At 75.1% G+C, this 14,523-nt stretch overlaps 1 protein-coding gene across 1 annotated transcript in view; it reads left to right on the plus strand.

The window, feature by feature from the left end:
• LOC144499237 (myosin-binding protein C, cardiac-type-like) overlaps window positions 1-14,523 on the plus strand; it is a 146,172-nt gene that overhangs the window by 86,024 nt on the left and 45,625 nt on the right. The window contains exon 2 of the mRNA XM_078221356.1: window positions 12,603-12,770. Coding sequence (XP_078077482.1) covers window positions 12,603-12,770 — 168 coding nt within the window. The remainder of the gene's footprint in view (window positions 1-12,602; window positions 12,771-14,523) is intronic.

Below are 14,523 nucleotides of genomic sequence, written 5' to 3' on the forward strand. Positions count from 1 at the left end.
CGTCCCCGCGCTCTGTCCCCCGTCCCCGCGCTCTGTCCCCCGTCCCCGCGCCCTGTCCCCCGTCCCGCGCCCTGTCCCCCGTCCCCGCGCACTGTCCCCCGTCCCCGCGCCCCTGTCCCCCGTCCCCGCGCTCTGTCCCCCGTCCCCGCGCTCTGTACCCCGTATCCGCGCTCTGTCCCCCGTCCCCGCGCTCTGTCCCCCGTCCCCGCGCTCTGTCCCCCGTCCCCGCGCTCTGTCCCCCGTCCCCGCGCTCTGTCGCCCGTCCCCGCGCCCTCTCCCCCGTCCCCACGCTCTGTCCCCCGTCCCCGCGCTCTGTCCCCCGTCCCCGCGCTCTGTCCCCCGTCCCCGCGCTCTCTCCCCCGTCCGCGCGCTCTCTCCCCCGTCCCCGCGCTCTCTCCCCCGTCCCCGCGCTCTGTCCTCCGTCCCCGCGCTCTGTCCCCCGTCCCGCGCTCTGTCCCCCGTCCCCACGCTCTGTCCCCGTCCCCGCGCTCTGTCCCCCGTCCCCACGCTCTCTCCCCGTCCCCGCGCTCTGTCCCCCCGTCCCCGCGCTCTGTCCCCCGTCCCCGCGCTCTCTCCCCCGTCCCCGCGCTCTCTCCCCCGTCCCCGCGCTCTCTCCCCCGTCCCCACGCTCTGTCCCCCGTCCCCGCACTCTGTCCCCCGTCCCGCGCTCTCTCCCCGTCCCCACGCTCTGTCCCCCGTCCCCGCGCTCTGTCCCCCGTCCCCACGCTCTCTCCCCGTCCCCACGCTCCTGTCCCCCGTCCCCTCGCTCTCTCCCCCGTCCCCGCGCTCTCTCCCTCGTCCCCGCGCTCTGTCCCCCGTCCCCCACGCTCTCTCCCCCGTCCCCGCGCTCTGTCCCCCGTCCCCGCGCTCTGTCCCCCGTCCCCGCGCTCTGTCCCCCGTCCCGCGCTCTTTCCCCCGTCCCCACGCTCTGTCCCCCGTCCCCGCGCTCTCTCCCCCGTCCCCGCGCTCTCTCCCCCGTCCCCGCGCTCTCTCCCCCGTCCCCGCGCTCTGTCCCCGTCCCCGCGCTCTGTCCCCCGTCCCCGCGCTCTCTCCCCCGTCCCCGCGCTCTCTCCCCGTCCCCGCGCTCTCTCCCCCGTCCCCGCGCTCTGTCCCCCGTCCCCGCGCTCTCTACCCGTCCTCGCGCTCTGTCCCCCGTCCCCGCGCACTCTCCCCCGTCCCCGCGACCTCTCCCCCGTCCCCGCGCTCTGTCCCCCGTCCCCGCGCTCTGTCCCCCGTCCCCGCGCTCTGTCCCCCGTCCCCGCGCTCTGTCCCCCGTCCCCGCGCTCTGTCCCCCGTCCCCGCGCTCTGTCCCCCGTCCCCACGCTCTCTCCCCCGTCCCCACGCTCTGTCCCCCGACCCCGCGCTCTCTCCCCCGTCCCCGCGCTCTCTCCCCCGTCCCCGCGCTCTGTCCCCCGTCCCCACGCTCTGTCCCCCGTCCCCGCGCTCTGTCCCCGTCCCCGCGCTCAGTCCACCGTCCCCGCGCTCTGTCCCCCGTCCCCGCGCTCTGTCCCCCGTCCCCGCGCTCTGTCCCCCATCCCCGCGCTCTGTCCCCCGTCCCCGCGCTCTGTCCCCGTCCCCACGCTCTGTCCCCCGTTCCCGCGCTCTCTCCCCCGTCCCCGCGCCCTCTCCCCCGTCCCCGCGCTCTGTCCCTCGTCCCCGCGCTCTGTCCCCCGTCCCCGCGCTCTGTCCCCCGTCCCCGCGCTCTCTCCCCCGTCCCCGCGCTCTCTCCCCGTCCCCGCGCTCTCTCCCCGTCCCCGCGCTCTGTCCCCCGTCCCCGCGCTCTGTCCCCCGTCCCCGCGCTCTGTCCCCCGTCCCCGCGCTCTGTCCCCCGTCCCCGCGCTCTGTCCCCCGTCCCCGCGCTCTGTCCCCCGTCCCCGCGCTCTGTCCCCCGTCCCCGCGCTCTGTCCCCCGTCCCCGCGCTCTGTCCCCCGTCCCCGCGCTCTGTCCCCCGTCCCCGCGCTCTGTCCCCCGTCCCCGCGCTCTCTCCCCCGTCCCCGCGCTCTGTCCCCCGTCCCCGCGCTCTGTCCCCCGTCCCCGCGCTCTGTCCCCCGTCCCCGCGCTCTGTCCCCCGTCCCCGCGCTCTGTCCCCCGTCCCCGCGCTCTGTCCCCCGTCCCCGCGCTCTGTCCCCCGTCCACGCGCTCTGCCCCCCGTCCCCGCGCTCTGTCCCCCGTCCCCGCGCTCTGTCCCCCGTCCCCGCGCTCTGTCCCCCGTCCCCGCGCCCTGTCCCCCGTCCCCGCGCTCTGTACCCCGTATCCGCGCTCTGTCCCCCGTCCCCGCGCTCTGTCCCCGTCCCCGCGCTCTGTCCCCCGTCCCCGCGCTCTGTCCCCCGTCCCCGCGCTCTGTCGCCCGTCCCCGCGCCCTCTCCCCCGTCCCCGCGCTCTGTCCCCCGTCCCCGCGCTCTCTCCCCCGTCCCCGCGCTCTGTCCTCCGTCCCCGCGCTCTGTCCCCCGTCCCCGCGCTCTGTCCCCCGTCCCCACGCTCTGTCCCCCGTCCCCGCGCTCTGTCCCCCGTCCCCACGCTCTCTCCCCCGTCCCCGCGCTCTCTCCCCCGTCCCCGCGCTCTGTCCCCCGTCCCCGCGCTCTCTCCCCCGTCCCCGCGCTCTGTCCCCCGTCCCCGCGCTCTCTCCCCGTCCCCACGCTCTGTCCCCCGTCCCCGCACTCTGTCCCCCGTCCCCGCGCTCTCTCCCCCGTCCCCACGCTCTGTCCCCCGTCCCCGCGCTCTGTCCCCCGTCCCCACGCTCTCTCCCCGTCCCCACGCTCCGTCCCCCGTCCCCTCGCTCTCTCCCCCGTCCCCGCGCTCTCTCCCTCGTCCCCGCGCTCTGTCCCCCGTCCCCACGCTCTCTCCCCCGTCCCCGCGCTCTGTCCCCCGTCCCCGCGCTCTGTCCCCCGTCCCCGCGCTCTGTCCCCCGTCCCCGCGCTCTTTCCCCCGTCCCCACGCTCTGTCCCCCGTCCCCGCGCTCTCTCCCCCGTCCCCGCGCTCTCTCCCCCGTCCCCGCGCTCTCTCCCCCGTCCCCGCGCTCTGTCCCCCTTCCCCGCGCTCTGTCCCCCGTCCCCGCGCTCTGTCCCCCGTCCCCGCGCTCTGTCCCCCGTCCCCGCGCTCTCTCCCCCGTCCCCGCGCTCTCTCCCCCGTCCCCGCGCTCTCTCCCCCGTCCCCGCGCTCTGTCCCCCGTCCCCGCGCTCTCTCCCCCGTCCTCGCGCTCTGTCCCCCGTCCCCGCGCACTCTCCCCCGTCCCCGCGCCCTCTCCCCCGTCCCCGCGCTCTGTCCCCCGTCCCCGCGCTCTGTCCCCCGTCCCCGCGCTCTGTCCCCCGTCCCCACGCTCTGTCCCCCGTCCCCGCGCTCTGTCCCCCGTCCCCGCGCTCTGTCCCCCGTCCCCACGCTCTCTCCCCCGTCCCCACGCTCTGTCCCCCGTCCCCGCGCTCTCTCCCCCGTCCCCGCGCTCTCTCCCCCGTCCCCACGCTCTGTCCCCCGTCCCCGCGCTCTGTCCCCCGTCCCCGCGCTCTGTCCCCCGTCCCCGCGCTCAGTCCACCGTCCCCGCGCTCTGTCCCCCGTCCCCGCGCTCTGTCCCCCGTCCCCGCGCTCTGTCCCCCATCCCCGCGCTCTGTCCCCCGTCCCCGCGCTCTGTCCCCCGTCCCCACGCTCTGTCCCCCGTTCCCGCGCTCTCTCCCCCGTCCCCGCGCCCTCTCCCCCGTCCCCGCGCTCTGTCCCTCGTCCCCGCGCTCTCTCCCCCGTCCCCACGCTCTGTCCCCCGTCCCCGCACTCTGTCCCCCGTCCCCGCGCTCTCTCCCCCGTCCCCCAACTCTCTCCCCCGTCCCCGCGCTCTCTCCCCCGTCCCCGCGCTCTCTCCCCCGTCCCCGCGCTCTGTCCCCCGTCCCCGCGCTCTCTTCCCCCGTCCCCGCGCTCTGTCCCCCGTCCCTGCGCTCTGTCCCCCGTCCCCGCGCTCTCTCCCCTGTCCCCGCGCTCTCTCCGCCGTCCCCGCGCTCTGTCACCCGTCCACTCGCTCTGTCCCCCGTCCCCGCGCTCTGTCCCCCGTCCCCGCGCTCTGTCCCCCGTCCCCGCGCTCTGTCCCCCGTCCCCGCGCTCTGTCCCCCGTCCCCGCGCTCTCTCCCTCGTCCCCGCGCTCTGTCCCCCGTCCCCACGCTCTCTCCCCCGTCCCCGCGCTCTGTCCCCCGTCCCCGCACTCTCTCCCCCGTCCCCGTGCTCTGTCCCCCGTCCCCGCACTCTCTCCCCCGTCCCCGCGCTCTCTCCCCCGTCCCCGCGCTCTGTCCCCCGTCCCCGCGCTCTCTCCCCCGTCCCCGCGCTCTCTTCCCCCATCCCCGCGCTCTGTCCCCCGTCCCCGCGCTCTGTCCCCCGTCCCCCGCACTCTCCCCCGTTCCCGCGCTCTCTCCCCCGTCCCCGCGCTCTGTCCCCCGTCCCCGCACTCTCTCCCCCGTCCCCGCGCTCTCTCCCCCGTCCCCGCGCTCTCTCCCCCGTCCCCGCGCTCTCTCCCCCGTCCCCGCGCTCTCTCCCCCGTCTCCGCGCTCTGTCCCCCGTCCCCGCGCTCTCTTCCCCCGTCCCCGCGCTCTGTCCCCCGTCCCCGCGCTCTGTTCCCCCGTCCCCGCGCTCTGTCCCCCGTCCCCGCGCTCTGTCCCCCGTCCCCGCGCTCTGTCCCCCGTCCCCGCGCTCTGTCCCCCGTCCCCGCGCTCTGTCCCCCGTCCCCGCGCTCTGTCCCCCGTCCCCGCGCTCTGTCCCCCGTCCCCGCGCTCTGTCCCCCGTCCCCGCGCTCTGTCCCCGTCCCCGCGCTCTCTCCCCCGTCCCCCAACTCTCTCCCCCGTCCCCGCGCTCTCTCCCCCGTCCCCGCGCTCTCTCCCCCGTTCCCGCGCTCTGTCCCCCGTCCCCGCGCTCTGTCCCTCGTCCCCGCGCTCTGTCCCCCGTCCCGCGCTCTGTCCCCCGTCCCCGCGCTCTGTCCCCCGTCCCCGCGCTCTGTCCCCCGTCCCCGCGCTCTGTCCCCGTCCGCGCGCTGTGTCCCCCGTCCCCGCGCTCTGTCCCCCGTCCCCGCGCTCTCTCCCCCGTCCCCGCGCACTGTCCCCCGTCCCCGCGCTCTCTCCCCCGTCCCCGCGCTCTGTCCCCCGTCCCCGCGCTCTGTCCCCAGTCCCCGCGCTCTGTCCCCCGTCCCCGCGCTCTGTCCCCCGTCCCCGCGCTCTGTCCCCCGTCCCCGCGCTCTGTCCCCCGTCCCCGTGCTCTGTCCCCCGTCCCCGCGCTCTGTCCCCCGTCCCCGCGCTCTGACCCCCGTCCCCGCGCTCTGTCCCCCGTCCCCGCGCTCTGTCCCCCGTCCCCGCGCTGTGTCCCCCGTCCACGCGCTCTGTCCCCTGTCCCCGCGCTCTGTCCCCCGTCCCCGCGCTCTGTCCCCCGTCCCCGCGCCCTGTCCCCCGTCCCCGCGCTCTGTCCCCCGTCCCCGCGCTCTGTCCCCCGTCCCCGCGCTCTGTCCCCCGTCCCCGCGCTCTGTCCCCCGTCCCCGCGCTCTGTCCCCCGTCCCCGCGCTCTGTCCCCCGTCCCCGCGCTCTGTCCCCCGTCCCCGCGCTCTGTCCCCCGTCCCGGCGCTCTCTCCCCCGTCCCCGCGCTCTGTCCCCCGTCCCCGCGCTCTGTCCCCCGTCCCCGCGCTCTGTCCCCCGTCCCCGCGCTCTGTCCCCCGTCCCCGCGCTCTGTCCCCCGTCCCCGCGCTCTGTCCCCCGTCCCCGCGCTCTGTCCCCCGTCGCCGCGCTCTGTCCCCCGTCCCCGCGCCCTGTCCCCCGTCCCCGCGCCCTGTCCCCCGTCCCCGCGCCCTGTCCCCCGTCCCCGCGCCCTGTCCCCCGTCCCCGCGCCCTGTCCCCCGTCCCCGCGCCCTGTCCCCCGTCCCCGCGCCCTGTCCCCCGTCCCCGCGCCCTGTCCCCCGTCCCCGCGCTCTGTCCCCCGTCCCGCGCCCTCTCCCCCTTCCCCGCGCTCTCTCCCCCGTCCCCGCGCTCTGTCCCCCGTCCCCGCGCTCTGTCCCCCGTCCCCGCGCCCTGTCCCCCGTCCCCGCGCCCTGTCCCCAGTCCCCGCGCTCTGTCCCCCGTCCCCGCGCTCTGTCCCCCGTCCCCGCGCTCTGTCCCCCGTCCCCGCGCTCTGTCCCCCGTCCCCGCGCTCTCTCCCCCGTCCCCGCGCTCTGTCCCCCGTCCCCACGCTCTGTCCCCCGTCCCGCGCCCTCTCCCCCGTCTCCGCGCTCTGTCCCCCGTCCCCACGCTCTGTCCCCAGTCCCCGCGCTCTGTCCCCCGTCCCCACGCTCTGTCCCCCGTCCCGCGCCCTCTCCCCCGTCTCCGCGCTCTGTCCCCCGTCCCCGCGCTCTGTCCCCAGTCCCCGCGCTCTGTCCCCCGTCCCGCGCCCTCTCCCCCGTCCCCACGCCCTCTCCCCCGTCCCCACGCTCTGTCCCCAGTCCCCGCGCTCTGTCCCCCGTCCCCGCGCTCTGTCCCCCGTCCCCGCGCTCTGTCCCCCGTCCCCGCGCTCTGTCCCCCGTCCCCGCGCTCTGTCCCCCGTCCCCGCGCTCTGTCCCCCGTCCCCGCGCTCTGTCCCCCGTCCCCGCGCTCTGTCCCCCGTCCCCGCGCTCTGTCCCCCGTCCCCGCGCTCTGTCCCCCGTCCCCGCGCTCTGTCCCCCGTCCCCGCGCTCTGTCCCCCGTCCCCGCGCTCTGTCCCCCGTCCCCGCGCTCTGTCCCCCGTCCCCGCGCTCTGTCCCCCGTCCCCGCGCCCTCTCCCCCGTCCCCGCGCTCTGTCCCCCGTCCCCGCGCCCTCTCCCCCGTCCCCGCACTCTGTCCCCCGTCCCCGCGCTCTGTCCCCCGTCCCCGCGCTCTGTCCCCCGTCCCCGCGCTCTGTCCCCCGTCCCCGCGCTCTGTCCCCCGTCCACGCGCTCTGTCCCCCGTCCCCGCGCTCTGTCCCCCGTCCCCGCGCTCTCTTCCCCCGTCCCCGCGCTCTGTCCCCCGTCCCCGCGCTCTGTCCCCCGTCCCCGCGCTCTCTCCCCCGTCCCCGCGCTCTCTCCCCCGTCCCCGCGCTCTCTCCCCCGTCCCCGCGCTCTCTCCCCCGTCCCCGCGCTCTGTCCCCGCGCTCTGTCCCCCGTCCCCACGCTCTGTCCCCCGTCCCCGCGCTCTCTTCCCCCGTCCCCGCGCTCTGTCCCCTGTCCCCGCGCTCTCTCCCCCGTCCCCGCGCTCTCTCCCCGTCCCCGCGCTCTCTCCCCCGTCCCCGCGCTCTGTTCCCCGTCCCCGCGCTCTGTTCCCCCGTCCCCGCGCTCTGTCCCCCGTCCCCGCGCTCTGTCCCCCGTCCCCGCGCTCTGTCCCCCGTCCCCGCGCTCTGTCCCCCGTCCCCGCGCTCTGTCCCCCGTCCCCGCGCTCTGTCCCCCGTCCCCGCGCTCTGTCCCCCGTCCCCTCGCTCTGTCCCCCGTCCCCGCGCTCTCTCCCCCGTCCCCGCGCCCTGTCCCCCGTCCCCGTGCCCTGTCCCCCGTCCCCGCGCCCTGTCCCCCGTCCCCGCGCCCTCTCCCCCGTCCCCGCGCCCTCTCCCCCGTCCCCGCGCCCTCTCCCCCGTCCCCGCGCCCTCTCCCCCGTCCCCGCGCCCTCTCCCCCGTCCCCGCGCCCTCTCCCCCGTCCCCGCGCCCTCTCCCCCGTCCCAGCGCCCTGTCCCCCGTCCCCGCGCCCTGTCCCCCGTCCCCGCGCCCTCTCCCCCGTCCCCGCGCTCTGTCCCCCGTCCCCGCGCTCTGTCCCCCGTCCCCGCGCTCTGTCCCCCGTCCCCGCGCCCTGTCCCCCGTCCCCGCGCCCTGTCCCCCGTCCCCGCGCCCTGTCCCCCGTCCCCGCGCCCTGTCCCCCGTCCCCGCTCTCTGTCCCCCGTCCCCGCGCTCTGTCCCCCGTCCCCGCGCTCTGTCCCCCGTCCCCGCGCCCTGTCCCCCGTCCCCGCGCCCTGTCCCCCGTCCCCGCGCCCTGTCCCCCGTCGCCGCGCCCTGTCCCCCGTCCCCGCGCCCTGTCCCCCGTCCCCGCGCCCTGTCCCCCGTCCCCGCGCCCTGTCCCCCGTCCCCACGCTCTGTCCCCCGTCCCCGCGCCCTGTCCGCCGTCCCCGCGCCCTGTCCCCCGTCCCCGCGCTCTGTCCCCCGTCCCCGCGCCCTGTCCCCCGTCCCCGCGCCCTGTCCCCCGTCCCCGCGCCCTGTCCCCCGTCCCCGCGCCCTGTCCCCCGTCCCCGCGCTCTGTCCCCCGTCCCCGCGCTCTGTCCCCCGTCCCCGCGCACTGTCCCCCGTCCCCGCGCTCTGTCCCCCGTCCCCGCGCCCTGTCCCCCGTCCCCGCGCTCTGTCCCCCGTCCCCGCGCTCTGTCCCCCGTCCCCGCGCTCTGTCCCCCGTCCCTGCGCTCCCTCCCCCGTCCCCGCGCTCTGTCCCCCGTCCCCGTGCTCTGTCCCCCGTCCCCGCTCTCTGTCCCCCGTCCCCGCGCTCTGTCCCCCGTCCCCGCGCTCTGTCCCCCGTCCCCGCGCTCTGACCCCCGTCCCCGCGCTCTGTCCCCCGTCCCCGCGCTCTGTCCCCCGTCCCCGCGCCCTGTCCCCCGTCCACGCGCTCTGTCCCCCGTCCCCGTGCTCTGTCCCCCGTCCCCGCTCTCTGTCCCCCGTCCCCGCGCTCTGTCCCCCGTCCCCGCGCTCTGTCCCCCGTCCCCGCGCTCTGACCCCCGTCCCCACGCTCTGTCCCCCGTCCCCGCGCTCTGTCCCCCGTCCCCGCGCCCTGTCCGCCGTCCCCGCGCCCTGTCCCCCGTCCCCGCGCTCTGTCCCCCGTCCCCGCGCCCTGTCCCCCGTCCCCGCGCCCTGTCCCCCGTCCCCGCGCCCTGTCCCCCGTCCCCGCTCTCTGTCCCCCGTCCCCGCGCTCTGTCCCCCGTCCCCGCGCTCTGTCCCCCGTCCCCGCGCTCTCTCCCCCGTCCCCGCGCCCTGTCCCCCGTCCCCGCGCTCTGTCCCCCGTCCCCGCGCTCTGTCCCCCGTCCCCGCGCTCTGTCCCCCGTCCCTGCGCTCCCTCCCCCGTCCCCGCGCTCTGTCCCCCGTCCCCGTGCTCTGTCCCCCGTCCCCGCTCTCTGTCCCCCGTCCCCGCGCTCTGTCCCCCGTCCCCGCGCTCTGTCCCCCGTCCCCGCGCTCTGACCCCCGTCCCCGCGCTCTGTCCCCCGTCCCCGCGCTCTGTCCCCCGTCCCCGCGCCCTGTCCCCCGTCCACGCGCTCTGTCCCCCGTCCCCGTGCTCTGTCCCCCGTCCCCGCTCTCTGTCCCCCGTCCCCGCGCTCTGTCCCCCGTCCCCGCGCTCTGTCCCCCGTCCCCGCGCTCTGTCCCCCGTCCCCGCGCTCTGACCCCCGTCCCCGCGCTCTGTCCCCCGTCCCCGCGCTCTGTCCCCCGTCCCCGCGCCCTGTCCCCCGTCCACGCGCCCTGTCCCCCGTCCCCGCTCTCTGTCCCCCGTCCCCGCGCTCTGTCCCCCGTCCCCGCGCCCTGTCCCCCGTCCCCGCGCTCTGTCCCCCGTCCCCGCGCTCTGTCCCCCGTCCCCGCGCTCTGTCCCCCGTCCCCGCGCTCTGTCCCCCGTCCCCGCGCCCTGTCCCCCGTCCCCGCGCTCTGTCCCCCGTCCCCGCGCTCTGTCCCCCGTCCCCGCGCTCTGTCCCCCGTCCCCGCGCTCTGTCCCCCGTCCCGGCGCTCTCTCCCCCGTCCCCGCGCTCTGTCCCCCGTCCCCGCGCTCTGTCCCCCGTCCCCGCGCTCTGTCCCCCGTCCCCGCGCTCTGTCCCCCGTCCCCGCGCTCTGTCCCCCGTCCCCGCGCTCTGTCCCCCGTCCCCGCGCTCTGTCCCCCGTCCCCGCGCTCTGTCCCCCGTCCCCGCGCTCTGTCCCCCGTCCCCGCGCTCTGTCCCCCGTCCCCGCGCTCTGTCCCCCGTCCCCGCGCCCTGTCCCCCGTCCCCGCGCCCTGTCCCCCGTCCCCGCGCCCTGTCCCCCGTCCCCGCGCCCTGTCCCCCGTCCCCGCGCCCTGTCCCCCGTCCCCGCGCCCTGTCCCCCGTCCCCGCGCCCTGTCCCCCGTCCCCGCGCCCTGTCCCCCGTCCCCGCGCCCTGTCCCCCGTCCCCGCGCTCTGTCCCCCGTCCCGCGCCCTCTCCCCCGTCCCCGCGCTCTCTCCCCCGTCCCCGCGCTCTGTCCCCCGTCCCCGCGCTCTGTCCCCCGTCCCCGCGCCCTGTCCCCCGTCCCCGCGCTCTGTCCCCCGTCCCCGCGCTCTGTCCCCCGTCCCCGCGCTCTCTCCCCCGTCCCCGCGCTCTGTCCCCCGTCCCCACGCTCTGTCCCCCGTCCCGCGCCCTCTCCCCCGTCTCCGCGCTCTGTCCCCCGTCCCCGCGCTCTGTCCCCAGTCCCCGCGCTCTGTCCCCCGTCCCCACGCTCTGTCCCCCGTCCCGCGCCCTCTCCCCCGTCTCCGCGCTCTGTCCCCCGTCCCCGCGCTCTGTCCCCAGTCCCCGTGCTCTGTCCCCCGTCCCGCGCCCTCTCCCCCGTCCCCACGCCCTCTCCCCCGTCCCCACGCTCTGTCCCCAGTCCCCGCGCTCTGTCCCCCGTCCCCGCGCTCTGTCCCCCGTCCCCGCGCTCTGTCCCCCGTCCCCGCGCTCTGTCCCCCGTCCCCGCGCTCTGTCCCCCGTCCCCGTGCTCTGTCCCCCGTCCCCGCGCTCTGTCCCCCGTCCCCGCGCTCTGTCCCCCGTCCCCGCGCTCTGTCCCCCGTCCCCGCGCTCTGTCCCCCGTCCCCGCGCTCTGTCCCCCGTCCCCGCGCTCTGTCCCCCGTCCCCGCGCTCTGTCCCCCGTCCCCGCGCTCTGTCCCCCGTCCCCGCGCTCTGTCCCCCGTCCCCGCGCTCTGTCCCCCGTCCCCGCGCCCTCTCCCCCGTCCCCGCGCTCTGTCCCCCGTCCCCGCGCCCTCTCCCCCGTCCCCGCGCTCTGTCCCCCGTCCCCGCGCTCTGTCCCCCGTCCCCGCGCTCTGTCCCCCGTCCCCGCGCTCTGTCCCCCGTCCCCGCGCCCTCTCCCCCGTCCCCGCGCTCTGTCCCCCGTCCCCGCGCTCTGTCCCCCGTCCCCGCGCTCTCTTCCCCCGTCCCCGCGCTCTGTCCCCCGTCCCCGCGCTCTGTCCCCCGTCCCCGCGCTCTCTCCCCCGTCCCCGCGCTCTCTCCCCCGTCCCCGCGCTCTCTCCCCCGTCCCCGCGCTCTCTCCCCCGTCCCCGCGCTCTCTCCCCCATCCCCGCGCTCTGTCCCCGCGCTCTGTCCCCCGTCCCCACGCTCTGTCCCCCGTCCCCGCGCTCTCTTCCCCCGTCCCCGCGCTCTGTCCCCCGTCCCCGCGCTCTCTCCCCCATCCCCGAGCTCTCTCCCCCATCCCCGCGCTCTCTCCCCCGTCCCCGCGCTCTGTTCCCCGTCCCCGCGCTCTGTCCCCCGTCCCCGCGCTCTGTCCCCCGTCCCCGCGCTCTGTCCCCCGTCCCCGCGCTCTGTCCCCCGTCCCCGCGCTCTGTCCCCCGTCCCCGCGCTCTGTCCCCCGTCCCCGCGCTCTGTCCCCCGTCCCCGCGCCCTCTCCCCCGTCCCCGCGCCCTCTCCCCCGTCCCCGCGCCCTGTCCCCCGTCCCCGCGCCCTCTCCCCCGTCCCCGCGCTCTGTCCCCCGTCCCCGCGCTCTGTCCCCCGTCCCCGCGCCCTCTCCCCCGTCCCCGCGCCCTCTCCCCCGTCCCCGCGCTCTGTCCCCCGTCCCCGCGCTCTGTCCCCCGTCCCCGCGCTCTGTCCCCCGTCCCCGCGCTCTGTCCCCCGTCCCCGCGCTCTGTCCCCCGTCCCCGCGCTCTGTCCCCCGTCCCCGCGCTCTCTCCCCCGTCCCCGCGCTCTCTCCCCCGTCCCCGCGCCCTCTCCCCCGTCCCCGCGCCCTCTCCCCCGTCCCCGCGCCCTCTCCCCCGTCCCCGCGCCCTGTCCCCCGTCCCCGCGCCCTGTCCCCCGTCCCCCGTCCCCGCGCCCGGTCCCCCGTCCCCGCGCCCTGTCCCCCGTCCCCCGTCCCCGCGCTCTGTCCCCCGTCCCCGCGCTCTGTCCCCCGTCCCCGCGCTCTGTCCCCCGTCCCCGCGCCCTGTCCCCCGTCCCCGCGCCCTGTCCCCCGTCCCCGCGCCCTGTCCCCCGTCCCCGCGCCCTGTCCCCCGTCCCCGCGCCCTGTCCCCCGTCCCCGCGCCCTGTCCCCCGTCCCCGCGCTCTGTCCCCCGTCCCCGCGCCCTGTCCCCCGTCCCCGCGCTCTGTCCCCCGTCCCCGCGCCCTGTCCCCCGTCCCCGCGCCCTGTCCCCCGTCCCCGCGCCCTGTCCCCCGTCCCCGCGCCCTGTCCCCCGTCCCCGCGCCCTGTCCCCCGTCCCCGCGCTCTGTCCCCCGTCCCCGCGCTCTCTTCCCCCGTCCCCGCGCTCTGTCCCCCGTCCCCGCGCCCTGTCCCCCGTCCCCGCGCCCTGTCCCCCGTCCCCGCGCCCTCTCCCCCGTTCCCGCACTCTCTCTGTGATCGCTAAGGTAGGGACATGTTCGGCACCACGTTGTGGGCTGAAGGGCCTGTTTTGTGCTGTAGTTTTTCCCTGTTTCAATGTTTCTCTGCTCTGGTTCACTTGCTTCCCTTTCCTAGCTGATGAGTGGTTCCCTGCTCAGCAAGGATTGACTGATCGCACCTCCCTCCTGATCCGTGACCTTCCTACTGGAGAGAAGCTGTATTTCCGGGTCCGAGCTGTTAATATTGCGGGAGCGAGTGCTGCAGCCACATTGGGCCAACCTGTCACCATCCGAGAGATTGTCCGTGAGTATCCTGCCAGAGCCTCTCACCACAGTCAGAAACACACACACTGAGGACAACAACATGAAGCCGGACCTGAAGATGGAGATTGGGGGCAAATGTTTGAGGGCAAATCAGCATCTGGGAGGCTTTCAGGTGTAAGTTGATAGGAATTCAGGACTGGTGCATTCCTGTCAGGATGAAGGATAAGTATGGCAAGTTTCAGAAACCTTGGATAATGAGAGATATTGTGAGCCTAGTAAAAGAGAAAAAGGAAGCATTTGTCAAGGCCGGAGATCTGGAAACACACAAAGCAAGTGTGGAATACAAGGAAAATAGAAAGAAACTTAAGCAAGGAGTCAGGAGGGCTAAAAGGGGTCACGAAAAGTAATTGTCCAGCAGGATTGAGGGAAATCCTAAGGCTTTTTATAACTATTTATAGAGCAAAAGGGTAGCCAGGGAGAGGGTTGGCCCACTCAAGGAAAGGGGTGGGAATCTACACATGGAGCCAGAGGAATTGGGCAAGCTATTAAATGAGTACTTTGCGGGTTTAAGGGGGTTTTAGTTCAGACGGGCAGCATGGTCGGTGCAGGTTTGGAGGGTCAGAGGGCTAGTCTTGTGCTGTAATTTTCTTTCCTATTTGTTCTCATTGAAACACACACATTCTCACTCTGAAACACACACTCTCTCACTCAGAAACACACTCTCTCACTCAGAAACACACACACTCTCACTCAGAAACACACACACTCACTCAGAAACACACACTCTCTCACTCAGAAACACACACTCTCACTCAGAAACACACACTCTCACTCAGAAACACACACACACTCACTCAGAAACACACACTCTCACTCAGAAACACACACACTCACACTCAGAAACACACACACTCACTCAGAAACACACACTCTCACTCAGAAACACACACCCTCACTCAGAAACACACACACTCACTCAGAAACACACACACTCTCACTCAGAAACACACACACTCACTCAGAAACACAGACACTCTCACTCAGAAGCACACACACTCTCACTCAGAAGCACACACAGTCTCACTCAGAAACACACACACTCTCACTCAGAAACACACACACTCTCACTCTGAAACACACACACTCTCAGAACCACACACACTCTCACTCAGAAACACACACACTCACCCAGAAACACACACATTCTCACTCTGAAACACACACACACAGAAACACACACACTCTCACTCAGAAACACACACACTCACTCAGAAACACACACACACTCTCAGAAACACACACACTCTCACTCAGAAACACACACACTCACTCAGAAACACACACACTCTCACTCAGAAACACACACACTCACTCAGAAACACACACACTCTCACTCAGAAACACACACACTCTCACCCAGAAACACACACATTCTCACTCTGAAACACACACACTCTCAGTCAGAAACACACACACTCTCACTCAGAAACACACACACACTCACTCAGAAACACACACACTCTCACTCAGAAACACACACACTTTCACTCAGAAACACACACACTTTCACTCAGAAACACACACACACTCACTCAGAAACACACACACTCTCACTCAGAAACACACGCACTCTCACTCAGAAACACACACACTCTCATTCAGAAACACACACACTCTCACTCAGAAACACACACACTCTCACTCAGAAACACACACACTCTCACTCAGAAACACACACACTCTCACTCAGAAACACACACACTCTCACTCAGAAACACACACACTCTCACTCA

This window comes from Mustelus asterias, chromosome 9 (genome assembly GCF_964213995.1).
Source record: "Mustelus asterias chromosome 9, sMusAst1.hap1.1, whole genome shotgun sequence".
Classification (NCBI taxonomy): domain Eukaryota; kingdom Metazoa; phylum Chordata; class Chondrichthyes; order Carcharhiniformes; family Triakidae; genus Mustelus; species Mustelus asterias.